This window comes from Schizophyllum commune, assembly GCF_000143185.2.
Source record: "Schizophyllum commune H4-8 unplaced genomic scaffold SCHCOscaffold_1, whole genome shotgun sequence".
Taxonomy (NCBI): Eukaryota; Fungi; Basidiomycota; class Agaricomycetes; order Agaricales; family Schizophyllaceae; genus Schizophyllum; species Schizophyllum commune.
Window position 1 is genome coordinate 3,186,647 of NW_026089538.1, and position 13,471 is coordinate 3,200,117.

At 55.0% G+C, this 13,471-nt stretch overlaps 5 protein-coding genes across 5 annotated transcripts; 2 read left to right on the plus strand and 3 right to left on the minus strand.

Annotated features, from left to right (window-relative positions):
* Nucleotides 1–93: 93 nt before the first annotated feature.
* On the plus strand, nt 94–963 carry SCHCODRAFT_02485884 (cysteine proteinase; the record flags this gene model as incomplete). The annotated part of the gene is made up of 4 exons (XM_003035721.2): nt 94–177; nt 229–366; nt 417–854; nt 901–963. 4 exons carry the CDS (start codon nt 94–96, stop codon nt 961–963), a joined length of 723 nt encoding a protein of 240 aa, XP_003035767.2.
* A 715-nt stretch (nt 964–1,678) lies between these two features.
* Nucleotides 1,679–3,386, plus strand: SCHCODRAFT_02607675 (carbohydrate-binding module family 13 protein). The gene is made up of 6 exons (XM_003035720.2): nt 1,679–1,842; nt 1,892–2,156; nt 2,212–2,289; nt 2,349–2,506; nt 2,563–2,825; nt 2,878–3,386. Exons 1-6 carry the CDS (start codon nt 1,772–1,774, stop codon nt 3,249–3,251), a joined length of 1,209 nt encoding a protein of 402 aa, XP_003035766.1. The 5' UTR covers nt 1,679–1,771; the 3' UTR covers nt 3,252–3,386.
* SCHCODRAFT_02607677 (alcohol oxidase) lies at nt 3,321–6,951 on the minus strand. Its single transcript, XM_003034892.2, has 25 exons — nt 6,871–6,951; nt 6,719–6,818; nt 6,529–6,669; nt 6,454–6,478; nt 6,383–6,401; nt 6,302–6,334; nt 6,227–6,249; nt 6,034–6,172; nt 5,968–5,979; nt 5,836–5,916; nt 5,488–5,779; nt 5,400–5,434; nt 5,279–5,349; nt 5,158–5,229; nt 5,012–5,106; nt 4,890–4,958; nt 4,827–4,839; nt 4,754–4,777; nt 4,571–4,700; nt 4,242–4,511; nt 4,133–4,186; nt 4,036–4,076; nt 3,943–3,986; nt 3,855–3,889; nt 3,321–3,795 (listed from the first exon to the last, which is right to left on the minus strand). Exons 1-25 carry the CDS (start codon nt 6,920–6,922, stop codon nt 3,713–3,715), a joined length of 1,953 nt encoding a protein of 650 aa, XP_003034938.1. The 5' UTR covers nt 6,923–6,951; the 3' UTR covers nt 3,321–3,712.
* Nucleotides 6,952–7,761: 810 nt separating this feature from the next.
* On the minus strand, nt 7,762–10,075 carry SCHCODRAFT_02607683 (uncharacterized protein). The gene is made up of 16 exons (XM_050344269.1): nt 9,568–10,075; nt 9,445–9,512; nt 9,358–9,398; nt 9,160–9,309; nt 9,096–9,107; nt 8,987–9,040; nt 8,886–8,935; nt 8,780–8,830; nt 8,707–8,718; nt 8,614–8,652; nt 8,452–8,553; nt 8,332–8,391; nt 8,262–8,280; nt 8,168–8,213; nt 8,045–8,117; nt 7,762–7,997 (listed from the first exon to the last, which is right to left on the minus strand). The coding sequence occupies exons 1-16, from the start codon at nt 9,799–9,801 to the stop codon at nt 7,956–7,958; spliced, it is 1,053 nt and encodes a 350-aa protein (XP_050203052.1). The 5' UTR covers nt 9,802–10,075; the 3' UTR covers nt 7,762–7,955.
* A 490-nt stretch (nt 10,076–10,565) lies between these two features.
* On the minus strand, nt 10,566–13,084 carry SCHCODRAFT_02607692 (uncharacterized protein). The gene is made up of 17 exons (XM_003034890.3): nt 12,505–13,084; nt 12,390–12,451; nt 12,301–12,341; nt 12,097–12,246; nt 12,028–12,039; nt 11,927–11,977; nt 11,830–11,879; nt 11,730–11,780; nt 11,661–11,672; nt 11,583–11,607; nt 11,516–11,529; nt 11,356–11,457; nt 11,239–11,298; nt 11,170–11,188; nt 11,066–11,123; nt 10,945–11,014; nt 10,566–10,875 (listed from the first exon to the last, which is right to left on the minus strand). The coding sequence occupies exons 1-17, from the start codon at nt 12,814–12,816 to the stop codon at nt 10,834–10,836; spliced, it is 1,131 nt and encodes a 376-aa protein (XP_003034936.1). The 5' UTR covers nt 12,817–13,084; the 3' UTR covers nt 10,566–10,833.
* Between the last annotated feature and the right edge of the window lie 387 nt (nt 13,085–13,471).

A 13,471-nucleotide genomic window follows, 5' to 3' on the forward strand; every position in this document is an offset into this window, starting at 1 on the left:
CAGGACGACGAGGACCTCATGGACGATCTCCTGGCGCAGCTGGATTCGCGCGATCAGACGGTGCAGAGCGAGTCCGCGTCCGTGCTGAACGAGATGGAAGTCGTGAAACAGGCGCAGAGTCAGGATGAGGAGACTACGAGGAAGAAGGACCCCAAGCAGCGCTTCCTAGCCCGACAAGTGCGTCTATTCTTCCCGCCTCCCTGTTTACCCATCCATTGACATCATCAGGCTAGGAAAGCGCAGGCACTGCAGGAGAAGTTTACGGCTAGTGACCCTGATGCGGACGCTCGCCTGGAGAGAGAGGCGAAGGAAGAGGAGAAGACCATCAAGCGCTTATGCGACGAGCTCGGTGTCGAGATGTATGAGGTATACACTTCACCGATCCACGAGTCCCCTTCATATTCACGACTCCACAGATAAACCCGGACGGCCACTGTCTCTTCTCCGCGATCGCAGATCAACTCAGAGTGCTTGGGATCGTACCAGAGACCCACGCCACCTACGCCTTCGTGCGCGAAGCCGCCGCGAAGTACATGTTCAACCACCCCGACGACTTCATCCCCTTCCTCCCCTCGGCCATCGGCGAAGATGGTGACGGCGCGGGCGACGCAGGTCTCATGACTCCCAAGCAGTTCGAGCAGTATTGCGCGACTATCAGGGATACTGGAGTCTGGGGTGGCGAGCCGGAGATCATGGCCCTCAGCCGGTCGTTCAACATCCCTATACATGTCATTCAGTACGGTCAACCTCCGGTAGTCATCCACCACCCCAAGGGTGAAGGGACAGACGGGGATCAGCATGCCCAGGGGGTGGTTCGCATAAGCTATCACCGCCGAATGTACGGCTTGGGAGAGGTAAGTGTGCTGTTCTTACTATCATCTCACTGCTCATCGCCCCTAGCACTACAACTCGTTGCGGCCGAAGCGCTCGCTTTCCACCAAGATCCACGATATCATCTCATGAAACCACCGCACAAGATACGTATGACTGGTGAGCGGGGTCAGTAATTTGCGCAACCTTCCTCTGAACCTTCTATCAGGATGTAGCCTATATCTCTGTATCACTATTTTAACACAAACGAATGTATCGCGCCTACAAGCCGAACGTCTGGTACGACTCCCAAGTCTTTCGGCAACTTTTGTACGTCCTGCATGCCGTCAAGTCACCGTCGTTTGACGTCCTCGCCATCATCAGCTGCCGCCTCTGCCGCTCTTTCAGCTTGTAGCAGCCCTTCAGGGTGAGCTCCTGTCGGCGATTCGGCGTGGTATAGCTGCTGCGCGTACGTCCCTCTGCATGTGTTGCGGTACGTAGGAGGCTCGCAGGGACGGCACGCGCCATGGCTGGCCGGAAGGGAGATCGTCCGCCAGATCGTTCGGGTGATATCCAAATTACCCCCGGCTCGCGTGGCCCTAATGCCCTCTCCGTGCTCGAGCGTGAGTGTCGCAACGCCCAGTCATACTACCTGAGAACGTCTTCAGACTCATGCTCTCTGTCTCGAAGACAGAAAAGACGACTCTTGTAGGCAGAAACTTCGGGCAGCAGAGTCCGAGCGCGCTCGATATGACCAAAAAGAATCCATCATTGATGCCGGAGGCGAATCTCACCCCACCCCGATCAATCTGCCCGTCATGTCATATAAAAGCAGCATGCGTGCAGCCAGTCGTCCTCCGTGCGTTTCCCCCGAAACGCTCAGGTTACCCCCAGGCCAACCACCTCACCCACTCACGTTCACCTTTCAACGTCCCCACTGCTCTTTACCTAGTCATTCATTATGTTCGACATCAAGTTGTCCTCTGTCACTCTTGCCATTGCGATCGCTGCGGTGAACGCGCAGGCGCCTATGTACGCGGTAGTGATATGGATGGGGAACGTGTGCTAACAAAATCTATAGCTTCCAGGGCGAGCTCTTCGTCGAGCCCGGTCTGAGCTCCGCCGCCTGCTTGACCGCCGAGAACAACAGCGATGGCGCGGCCGTCTCGATCTCCTCCTGCGTCGCCGGCTCTGCCGCGCAGAAGTGGAAGTTTGAGGGCGGCTCCATGAAGGTCTTTGGCGACAAGTGTCTCGACGTCAAGGACGGTAGTGAGGCCGAGGGCGCTGCGCTCCAGATCTACAGCTGCTCGGAAGGCAGCGCGAACCAGCAGTTCTACTATAACGTCGTGCGTACCCCTCCTCTTTTCCGTCCTCTTCTTCGGCTCACGATACTCCTTGTAGTGGGACCATACCATCTCGTGGACCGACAAGGGCAAGTGCATTGACCTGACGGGTGGCAGCACCCAGGACGGCAACCGCGTACGCCCGCATCTCCTTCATATGTGTTTCGTCACCAACCCTCATTAATCCCTTCATAGCCCACGCTCTACTCCTGCGGCGGCAACGCGAACCAGGTCTGGAACACCGGCTACTCCGCCTCTGACCTCCCCCAAACCTCGGAGGAGGGTCAGAACGGTATCAACAACTGCAGCGGGGACTCCAGCGACAGTGCCATGTGCCAGACCGCCTGGATCAAGTGCGTCTGTCCGAGTCCATTTCAGGATGTAGTTGTATTGACTTGCTTCTGTGCAGCTCTGCATCCGACTTCTGCCTCTGGGCGCCGCCTGAGGTGGGCACCATCGGCGACACCGAGCGTGAGGAGGTCGCATGGTGCACGAAGAGCGGTCGCGGGACGCGTCTTATTCCCGACGGCACCCTCTCGGGCGTCCACTTCGTGAAGACCCCGGACTACGTCCAGATCACGGGCAAGGGTGACTTTACCAAGATCAACGTCCCGGCCGGCGACTATGGAGGCGAGCTCGACCCGCACGGCGCGGACGCCAAGGGCAACCCTAGTAAGCTTCACTCATACACCTCACTACTTCACCGAACTGACCCACCCTACAGTCGGCGGCCTCGTCTTCGGCAACTCCTTCGGCGACGCGATGCAGTACCACGAGTGGACCTCGTTCATCTCCGAGAACGAGTTCTGCTTCCGCGCCTGCGTCGGCCCCAACGCCGCCGAGAACTGCCAGCACATCTACGACGAGATGGGCTGCTACTGGAACATGCCCGCCAACTACGACGAGGGCGTCTTCGAGGACTGCGAGGGCGACGACACGGAGCCCATGGGCGTGTACGGCACCTCGACGTGGCACCAGGGCGTCTCTCCGACCCCGGAGCCGCACGACGTGCCGTCGTCATCGAACTGCCAGGCGCTGCCGACCGTCTCGGTCAGCCCTGCGCGCCGTCGCCGTGCGCTTGAGTACGTCAAGGCGTGAGCCGGATCTTCTGAATGGCTTTTTTTGATGACTTGATATCGGAAACTATCTAATTTATACGCACGTTAGCTCTCGTTACACTGTCTACGATTACGGTCGGGTAATACCTTAATGGAATGAATGTCGGCTCTGAAATTGTTCGAGGGATGCAGCTCAGCAAATAGATCCTGTACTGATGGCCAGAGTCGTTCAACAAAGCAAGACCTATCATCTATGGACATAGAATCCCCCTCAAGCGTACCCGACGCCCCTGCTCAGGATCCATTGCTCCTGCCTTCAACTGTCGCACGACTGGCGAACGCGTGCAAACGACTGATATTCCGTTAACGCAGGGTGAACTATAGTACAGCTATTATACACTACTGATGCATTTGCGTTTCCCCCATGACCAATTCCTTTGTGGCGTGAACAATCCCGTTCTTGGACATCCGCTTCACAGCCTACTAATCTCTTTCTGACGCTCAACGTACACCCTGCGTACAAGGCCGACCAGCGGGGATGGGAGCATGCGGGACAAGGGCGTGAGGGAGTTTAATCTTGAGGCCTACAGATCGAGATGGTCAGTAAAGCGGAAGACGCGGCGCACCGATAACAAGTGCATACCCAGTTCCTCAGCCAAGAGATCCGCGCCTTTCTCCCTGGAATCGCGAGTGAGCGGCAGGTACCAGGCTTTTTCGATAGGGGTACTTACCCGACAAGAAGCGCGGACGAGTAGGTGTTGGTGCCGAGGTTGTCCTGAGGCGAGGTCAGACGAAGAAGCGCGGAAGCTCACGGGAACACATACAGGACAGATACTGAGGTCGACGCATTTGAGACCTTGCGTGCCTGTGGTAGAAGGTCAGCGACGATGGAACAAGATCATGGAGACCAAGTGAACATACCGTAGACATTGAGGCGCCCATCCACAACACCACCCTCTTCGCGAGGCTTCATCGCTGCGAGAACGTCAGTCTCCCAATTCACTCAATTCATCATCCCCAAGCCACTGACCACAAGTCCCCAGACTATGCCACGTCGTCTCGACGTGGTCTGCGACCCAGTCGTCGATTGCCTTGTCGTCGTCCTCGCTGTACTCGATATCCTCATGCACCTTCGACGCATCGTACGCGTCGCCGGGCTTGTGCCAGGTGCCCATGTGGATGCCGACGGTGAAGCCGTTGGGCAGGAGCTGCTTCGCGGTCCCGATGTCGATGTCCTTGCACGCGGCAGGCGAGTCGGGGTGGAAGTGCGGGTGGTGGGAGGTGAGCTCGCCGCGGAAGGCTGATAGGAAAGTTCGTTGAGTAATTGGCAAGTCAAAAGGTGGCAAGGGCAGGGCTCACCATCCATGCGCCTAGCGATCTCGCGCGTCTTCTTGTAGCTCCACCGGATGGGGGCAAAGTCGGCCTTGTTGTTCATGAAGCCCGAGTCGAAGTCGGGCTCCTTGTATGGGTTCTGCGAGTTGATGTGGATCTGTACACGAACGTTGAGCCGACGTCGTCGCAAAGAGGTCCGGCGGGACTTACCCTACCGCGACTAGCGGGATATTCCTGAGAGCGATCAGTCTTGGAAACGCGACTAAATCATCGTCGGACTTACCAGGTACTGGAACCTGCGACGAGGATAAGCGCACGTCGACAATGAGAATGCATGAAGACTTACATAGTGATGTACTTGCCGGGAGGCAGCAAGCTGTGGTCGGCGTAGGCACCGGAGACGATGGAGCCGAACCTGCGCAACAGTGAGCATGTCGAACAAGCGCGTCAACCTCAACACCGTCGTACATGACCGGCTTATCAGGCTTGTCCTTGAAGTACTTGTCCCAAAGCTCGTTGAACTCGGGGCCCATCGTCTTGAGCTCCTCTTCGGTCGGCCGGATCTGTGGAGAGATCAGGGACCTTAGACAGGCGAATGCATCGTAGCGGCGAACCTTGAACCCGGCGTCAATTGCATTCGAGGAGAGGCGCGCTTTCTCGGGACTTGTCTCCCATTCGGCGAAGAGCTAGGGTTGCATTAGTGCCCGCGTATACATAGAACGATATAGGATCTACCTCCTTCTGCACCTCCTTGTCTCCGCGCAGGAAGTCGTCCAGCGTGAAGCTCTCATTCGACACACGATACACTGAAAAGGTGCCATAAGGGACAGCGCGCCCAGCAGATAAGCGAGCTCACGAGTAAGCGTCGTATAATGGTCCTGATATTGCTCTCTACCGAAGTTGGTTAGCCTCCGACAGACATCAACGGCGAGAACATCACTCACCCCACGCCGGGAAGGTCAGAGACGACCTTCAGGTCGAGCCTCCTCAGCCGACTGGCAGACCCAATGCCCGAGCGCTCCAGGATCTGCGGGGTGCCGAGCGTGCCGCTGCTGAGGACAACGTAGCGCCGGGCCTTGACGATCGTCTCCTGAACCTTGCCTTGGTGCGCGCGATTTCTGGCTGGGACGTACGCGACCCCGACAGCCTTGTTGCCTTCGAAGAGGACGCGAGAGACGCGGGCGTTGGTGCGGAGGAATAGGTTGTTCTGCTCGTCCATGACGCTGTGAACGTAGGCTGCATGGTCGACGTGACTCAGAACAGGTAGTCGAAAACTTGAAGGAAGGGCGTACCGGTAGCTGCATCGCTGCGTCTCCCCGTATGACGGTTGATATACTTCGCCCAGATCTCGGAGGCGTGCGCGGTCTGACAGTCTGCAACAATCTTCAGCAATGATGACGACGTCATTACGAGCGAATGAGGACCTTGGATGTCGTCTGCGAGCCGGTGAATTAGTAGAGTAATAAAGGCGTCGAAGGGGAGGAACATACCACTGAAAGGGATGCCTACTGCGTCAGCCGCACGGAGGAAGTCCTGCGCCAACGCAGTGATGCTCCCGCCGTTACTGATAGCGATAGGACCATCATAGCCGTGCGAGTCGTTGTTGCATGGCTTCTGATAGTTCTCGAGCTGCACGGGGTTCCCATTAACAAGAGTTCACGTATCGACTGAAGTGAAACTTACCCTCTTCATTAGCGGTTGAAGGTCTGATAGTAGCGTAAGCCCAGTTGTACAAGGGGATACTGCATCGGAGCTCACCCTTGTACGACCAACCCTCCGTCTTGAAGTCGTCTGGGAATTCGTTAGTGTCTTGTACGTACGCTGTGGAGATAGACGGACCCCAGTCGGACGCAGACGCCTAAGTAGGGAGTGTCAATTCAGCGAATTTCTAGGCGCGGAGATGAGCTCACCCTCGTATACATCTGGAAGTTGATGCTGAGGTTCTCGTTAGACGGAACCACGAGGTAATGGTACGGTCAACTCACCTGCTTCCGCCGCCGAGGATGTTCGCGCATGGCACGATGCTACGCCTCCCACGAAGGTGAGATGACTTCATGGTGTCTGTGTAGAAGGTGGCCTTGTCGTTGACGCCGTCGCGCTGCATGTTCTTGACGTAGATGCCCGGTCTAGGGAGTTCTGAGCTAGCTCTCCGATAGAGACCGTCGAACGCCTCACCTGTATACCCACGGGTCATCGCGGTTGTTCGCGCCGCCCTCGATAAGCATAACCTTGAGGTTGGGGTCGGCGTATGCCAGGCGCCCGGCGACGACGCAGCCTTGAATGATGTGTGAGGTCCATGTTGGGGGCAGAATAAGTAGGTAGCCTACCCGCGGGACCTCCACCACAGACGATAACGTCGACTTCCTCGGGGTGGCCCATAGTGGTTGCTGGCTAAGATTCGATGGTCACTGCAGGGTCAGCGACAAGGAATCCCCCATTATATATATCGCCACTGCGGCTATACCAGATATGCGATTGTCAAGCGGCGAGCGAATGAGCATGCTGCGGTGTGCTAAGCAGTCATCATCTGACGCTCGCAAGAGGAGGGAATGTGCCACTTGCCTTCGTCACGATACTTCCGGCGCCGTAGAAGCCTTGGTGTGTGTGTGTAAGTTTGTACAAGTCGGCGTCAACTGACAGGTCGGTGCATTCTCCATGACGAGGGATACTGCGGGTATCAGTCACACGTAGATGGGACAGCAGTTGGGTAGGGACGTAGTGGACCACCTGCCTTCGGGCCAAGTCCCACTGAATAGATTGGGCAGAGGTCAGTAGGTAAGCTGCCATTCGAAGAAGCACAAAAGCGTTATCAGGCGGCTGTAAAAAGCCTGCTCGTCATTGGACTCTCGCAAGGAGCTCGGTGAGAGTAAACTGGGGACGTTCAGCCCAGAGGTAACACCCAGAAGTTTGCCGTAAAGGCTACACCATGGCAGATACCTGTTCTGTCGTTGAAGCGCATATTGGGCACAAAACTAGTCTCGACAGCAGTCGACTAATGTCCAACGGCATACCGTTCCTCGAGTGCGTGGTTCCCGGGTCATACGCCGACACGGAACAATGACAGTGAGTGCTCGGAAGAAGGCATCTCTCGGCAATTCCCGGATTATCCGGCTCGGGCCGTGAAAGCTCACGCTCACGTGATGTGTTACAGTTGACGGGGCACTTGACCGTGCCACAAACGCTTGCGCGAGTCGCATTCGTCACTCAACCCAATAACAGAAAGCTCCTGGGTCCTGCGCGACTCATTTAATATATCAATGGCGTTATGAAAGTTATAGGACCGACATGACAGATAATAGACACCACGGAGTCGCCATGCTAACGCTCAATATTAGGTAGTGTGCCCAAGATTCCCAGTAGTAATCCTGTCATCGGAGAGGGAGACTTCACGGCATAACAAAGCTGATCCTCCTCAGCTCGCGGATGAAGTGATGAAGAAGGGGGCGTGCATGTCCTACAACCCCTTGTTAACGCCTGTTGAGCCCAAAGATGCGTACTTACCACTGGGTAGTACGTTCCGAACTGAGGCTTCTGCCTTTCTTTTCCGTTCAGCAGCATCTCAGATACCCGTTGACTGAGCGATGTGAGTGTGCCCGACAAAGAGCAGATATCAAACGAACACACCGCAAAGAGTGAAGCATCTCCTCGTAGCTCGAGTTTCTACCTTCCTCTAGACCACGATCAGCCAAATCCATGTCTATGCGCAAAGACCACATACTCATGGAGTTGATGAAAGCCTGGCGCTCGTCATTCACTATGCAGAGTTCAAGTATTGAACGTCGGCTTACCTTCGTCATGGTCTTGCTATCGGCGGCAACGTGGCTATCCTTGCACCCTGACCAAGATACCTGCGCGTCGAAACGGTGATTCAGTACAGAATTGCTCGGCCGCATCGAAGGGAGACTGACAACGTCTGGGCACGACAAGAGCATCTCGCGACGCGTGAACGCTTGGGGGCGGTGCTCAACCTTTTCCTTTCTATGAAGCCATTGACAGAGATGCGCGCGATACTTCGATACGATATGAGAGCCGTCAGCAGATTATTTGACGTGCTAGAAAGAGAAGCTCACCGCGAACGGCAAATCTAAAACCGTTCCCGACGTGCAAGACTGTATAGTTCTCTTTAGTGCGCGTCTCACATGCGTATCGACGTGGCCACGTACATCAACAACAGCCTGCGCATGACATACCAGCTGATCAGCGCCCATCTTATGTGGACGCAAGGGAAGAGCTCACCGTCAAACGGCATCCAGCAGGGAGGGGTACGACCAGCCGCTCATGGATCTCCTGCGGAAGTGATGGGGTCAAACAGCGGCGACGCACTTCGGAAAGTCATACGTACGTCGTCCGTTATAAGGTCGGAATCGTCCTGATATCCACACGGCACGAGGGCTATCCACATAGATCGTTGAGTAATCCACTTTCCACTGTCGGCATACTCACCCTCGTCCAGATGGTCTATCTCATCGCCATTCTCCTCGTCGTCGACTTGGGTGCCTTATTATGAACGTACGAGGTTACCAAAGAACAAGCAGACAGCCGGACGACTTGCCATGACCCGCAACTGCATGATCATCAATCAGCAGATAGAACCGGTAGGTTATTCGAATACGCACAATGAAAGAACAAAGTATCGTCCTGTTGCGCCCCTTCAAGAAGCCATCGCATCGCCGCCAAGATATTGTCCCTGGTTGGCTTCATATCCTCTGGCGCTGTCTTCTCATCCGTGAGTACGCGGATGTTGGCTTTTTCAAAGCCCTCGTAGACTGAGCAACGTTAGTAAAGCATCCGTGACTATGGTACTCGTGGACTACCCATGAGATAATTCTGCATATCCCGAGTATCTTGAATACATCTTCGCAGTATAAGTAATCTGAGTGCGTGGCAAATGATGAACATACCCGGTCAGCCTCGTGTATCCACGAGCGATAGCGTTCTCGGAGAGTTTATCGACGTAGTTGATGCCGATCTGCGATCCAAGCACAGGTCAGGCAAAGAGAGCGACCAAAGGTAGGAGCACGTACGCAGACCGCCTTCCTCCTTCCAGTGCACCGTGAGGGCACGAATTTGGCCTCGAATGTCGCCAGCGCAACACGGAGGGGAACGACAAACGCATCGCGCACTTGACTGAGGTTGTCGCTTAGCTGGCGCCTATGTAGCCCTCTAACCTCAGTGGCAGGGGCAAGCGAGCTCGAGGATGAAGACGCGGAGGACGTCGAGTATTGCTCGAGCCCAGAACTTGCATCGGAGTCGGACATCGCGGCGATCGACTTCTGATCGGGAACCGAGAAAGACTTCGGGGTAGCGTAAAGCGCGAAGTGACGTGAGGGACGTTGAAGAATAAGTAGATCTCCGCGCGACGGTCTAATTAGTTGGTGAGAGAGCAAGCTGAGAACTACCGCCAGCGAGCAGCTTTATGTGTCTGCGCGTCGTGTATCAAACTCGCGAGGATCCTAGGATTCGGCCATCAGCTGGCTTACTTTCCGACATGGAAGCCGCGCAGGTTCGGCGCCTGATGTCAGGCGAATGAGCAGAAGTGCAGCGCCCGTGATAGACGATACGGCGCCGAGCCGTCGGCCAGACTCGTGTCGACGAGTCCTTACTCAAAGTAGGCACTGTACACGCCTTCGCCATGAGTTGATGGGTCACAAGTACCACTCAAGGATGACCGGGACCCTAGTACGTCGCGTCTGTAAGTGCACCGACGGTGTTCTGCTTGACAAATTGAGGCAAGGGCCGGCTTTATTGACCGTACGGCTGCGGTGGCGGGCTTCCGCAATCAAGGGGCGCGCTGCACAATGGTTGCTGTCCGGCCGCGGGTGATTCAGACTTCGGCGGCGTGGAGGATAGCCAGCTAGCAAATCGCGTTGAAGACAACCAGCCGAATGCGCTACGGAATCTCATCTGCGTCTGTCACAATGTGACCAACTGTGACAACGTTCGATTCTCGAACCTCGACGACATATTTTGCCACTGGCAAGCGCTACTAATCACCGCCTTCATATAGCCCTATCGGGTTCACAGCTGCGAGTCGCATGTTCTATTTTCCCTGCGATCCATACGAGTTATGGTACCAATCAGAATAACTCTGTAGTATACGAGCGTGAAAGGAGAAAACAAGGCACAGGAGTGCTACAGATGCAAGCAGACGCAGCGTACACCGGGAGGACGCCGTACTCGTGCTAGAAACCAAGTAGAATTTCGGAAATTTGTCACCAGTAGACATGCCCTTCATCCGACCGACGTATACAAACATCGCCCAAATAGGCCAGCCAGGAAGCGCCAGTGCCTCACACTTTGGACGATGTGATGAAGAAAGGGGTTTTCATGTTCTGTAACGCAGACGGAATATCAGTCTGTATGCCCTCTCCTTCGGGGCCATGCAGCACTCATCGACTCACTATCGGGTAAGCAGATCCGAACTGGGGCTTCTGTCTTTCCTTACCGATGGGCTCGGCGTATACTTTGTCGCTATATGTCTTCAGAACCGCTCTCAGTTTAGAGCTTAGAAGACGCTCTTACCGCATAGACCGGAGGACTTGATCGTAGGTGATGGACTCGCCCTTGCGCTTGCTCGCCGCTGCATCTTCGTCAGCGCATCACCAGATGTATACGACTACACTAACTCATAGTCTCGATGAAGGCCTAAAGGGAGTCTGAGCAAGCGCGACTTGACGAGGCAAATGATACCTTACCATAGTCATTGTAGGCGTGTCAGCTGCTCGGTGACTATCCTTGCAACCAGACCAGTATACCTACGACATTGTAAGTCTCGGTGGTACACAATGAATGGTACCGGCTTTGCAACTTACGACGTCGGCGCAAGTCGAGAGTGGGAAACGGCGCGTGTAAGGCTGGTATTCGTGCACTACTTGTTCTTCGCTAGGTAGCCTCGGTAAGAGGGGCGCGCGATACTACAAGCAGATGACAGACAATCAGTAGAGTCGTACAGGAGCAGTACGCTGAGCCCACCGCGCATGGCAAGTCTGGTAGGCGGTTCGAATGTCAGTTGCTCAGATTGATCCATAGAAGGATTTACCAAAGGCCGTCCCAGACGTGCAGCACTTCAGATCCGGACTTTCAGTATTGGTTTCTTATAGTCATAAGCAGCTCGTACGTCAACCACGGCCTATCAGACGCGCATCAGATTGGTGGTGACATTTCGTAAGAATGACAGAACACTCACAGTAAGCCTGCAGCCCTTTGGAAGGAGCTCCACAAGTTTCTTATAAATATCCTACACAAAACGATTGAAAAGTAGCTCGCGCCGAAAGTCATAGACGTACATCATCCTTGATGAGGTCAGCATCCTCGTTATAGTCGCACGGTACAAGAGCTGCCACAAGTGAGCAGAGGGCTTATGAGACTCTCGAAGCAACTTACCTTCATCCAGGCGGTCAACCTCGTCTTCGTCCTGGTCTTCGACTTGGTCACCTACACATACAGTGTTGGATACATCGGCCAGAGCGAAGCGACAGCCGTACCATGACCGGAAACTACGGTATATTCCGTTAGCTGGCTCAGCGAACGATATGACAGTGTCAAATACGCACAATGGAAGAACAAAGTGTCGTTCTTCTTGGCACCTTCAGCCAGCCATTTCATAGCCGCTAAGATATTCTCTTTTGTGGGTTTCTGATCGTCTGGCGTCGCAGTCCTGTCCGTCATCAGGCGGATGTCGGCTTCATTGAACCCCTCGTGTTCTTGAAAAGAGAGAATGAGATATCAATGTTCCGAACGCCAATGAAGTGATTCACCGATCAGGTATTTCTGGATGTTGTGGGTATCTTTGATGCACCTGCAATATGTTGTAACGCTAGACAGGATTGGAAGGGATTCAGCGCACCCAAACAGTCTGCCATAGTGATCCTTCGCAGCCTGGCTCGAGTGCCTGTAGTTTATGCCAATCTGCGGTGAGCAGTCAGCATTAGATTGCAAAGTATGAAGCGGCAGGAACATACGCAGACCGCCTTCCTCGTTCCAGTGCACATCGACGGTTCGAACTCGGCTCTGGCTATGGCCAAGGAGACTCGAACCGGTACCATGAGCGCCTCCTTGATCGTCTTGAAGACACGTTCCGTACGCCTCCCTCTGATGTCGTTTGCTTGAGAGAGGGACGTCTCCGAGGAGGACGCTGAAGAGTTCGAATAACGCTCCACTTCGAAATTCGCGCCGGAGTCAGACATGGCGGCGGCGGCGTCCTTATCGACAGAGGAAACAGGAAAGTGAGAGCAGAGGATGTGTTTCTCGGAGCGAAGAAGGACGAAGCGCATGAGAGTACTCGAGTGCTGGCCTCCTCAGGCGGTAGTTGGGGCGCAGGAGGGAAAGAGCGAGAAAGCTTTTATACTGAGCGTACGCGCCGCGCGTCAATCTTGAGGATCCTTGGATTCTGCCATTTCCGGACTCCCGTGGAACGGCGCAGCCCACCAATACATGATGTGCATCGTATGCATAGAACTGCAGCGCCCGCCATACGACGATACGCGCCGAGCAGTCGGCTCGCGGCGACGCGTCTATACCCAAGACAGCTTTGTACACGCCTTATCCACGAGTCAGAAGGGTGCTGAGTATCATCGAAGGACGCCAAGAACCTAGTACGTCGCTTTTGTAAGAGCACCGACGGTCTTCTGCCCTATAGATTGAGGCAAGGAGGGCATGAAGTTGAGCCGTACTCATCAGTCGCAAGCCCCTGGTGGCGGGCTTCCCTAATGAGATGCGTGTACTGCGCACTTGCTGGCTGTATTGCGCGGGTGGTTAGGGCCTTCGGGGCGCGGGAGTAGCTAGGAAACAAACAAAGTTGCAGACAACCACTCGCGCGCGCCGCGGGATCTCGACATCTGCGCATGACAAAGTTCGAGTCTCGAAGCTCGACTCTCGATTTCAGACCCTCTATCAATCTCCGCCCCCATATAGTGCTATTGACTACGC

What these genes read in the sequence shown, in the direction of transcription:
- SCHCODRAFT_02607677 (XM_003034892.2), bottom strand. Translation starts at nt 6,922, where the DNA reads ATGGGCCACCCCGAGGAAGTCGACGTTATCGTCTGTGGTGGAGGTCCC. An exon ending in TTCAACCGCTAATGAAGAGG is followed by an intron (nt 6,173 to 6,226) that starts GTAAGTTTCACT and finishes AACCCCGTGCAG; the next exon opens with CTCGAGAACTATCAGAAGCC. An exon ending in GATCGCTAGGCGCATGGATG is followed by an intron (nt 4,512 to 4,570) that starts GTGAGCCCTGCC and finishes CTTTCCTATCAG; the next exon opens with CCTTCCGCGGCGAGCTCACC.
- SCHCODRAFT_02607683 (XM_050344269.1), bottom strand. Translation starts at nt 9,801, where the DNA reads ATGTCCGACTCCGATGCAAGTTCTGGGCTCGAGCAATACTCGACGTCC. An exon ending in GATAGACCATCTGGACGAGG is followed by an intron (nt 8,936 to 8,986) that starts GTGAGTATGCCG and finishes CTATGTGGATAG; the next exon opens with CCCTCGTGCCGTGTGGATAT. An exon ending in TCTTGTCGTGCCCAGACGTT is followed by an intron (nt 8,392 to 8,451) that starts GTCAGTCTCCCT and finishes TTCGACGCGCAG; the next exon opens with GTATCTTGGTCAGGGTGCAA.
- SCHCODRAFT_02607675 (XM_003035720.2), top strand. Translation starts at nt 1,772, where the DNA reads ATGTTCGACATCAAGTTGTCCTCTGTCACTCTTGCCATTGCGATCGCT. An exon ending in AGCAGTTCTACTATAACGTC is followed by an intron (nt 2,157 to 2,211) that starts GTGCGTACCCCT and finishes TACTCCTTGTAG; the next exon opens with TGGGACCATACCATCTCGTG. An exon ending in GGACGCCAAGGGCAACCCTA is followed by an intron (nt 2,826 to 2,877) that starts GTAAGCTTCACT and finishes CCCACCCTACAG; the next exon opens with TCGGCGGCCTCGTCTTCGGC.
- SCHCODRAFT_02607692 (XM_003034890.3), bottom strand. Translation starts at nt 12,816, where the DNA reads ATGCGCTTCGTCCTTCTTCGCTCCGAGAAACACATCCTCTGCTCTCAC. An exon ending in CATCCAGAAATACCTGATCG is followed by an intron (nt 12,247 to 12,300) that starts GTGAATCACTTC and finishes TCTCTTTTCAAG; the next exon opens with AACACGAGGGGTTCAATGAA. An exon ending in TCTCGACTTGCGCCGACGTC is followed by an intron (nt 11,299 to 11,355) that starts GTAAGTTGCAAA and finishes ACAATGTCGTAG; the next exon opens with GTATACTGGTCTGGTTGCAA.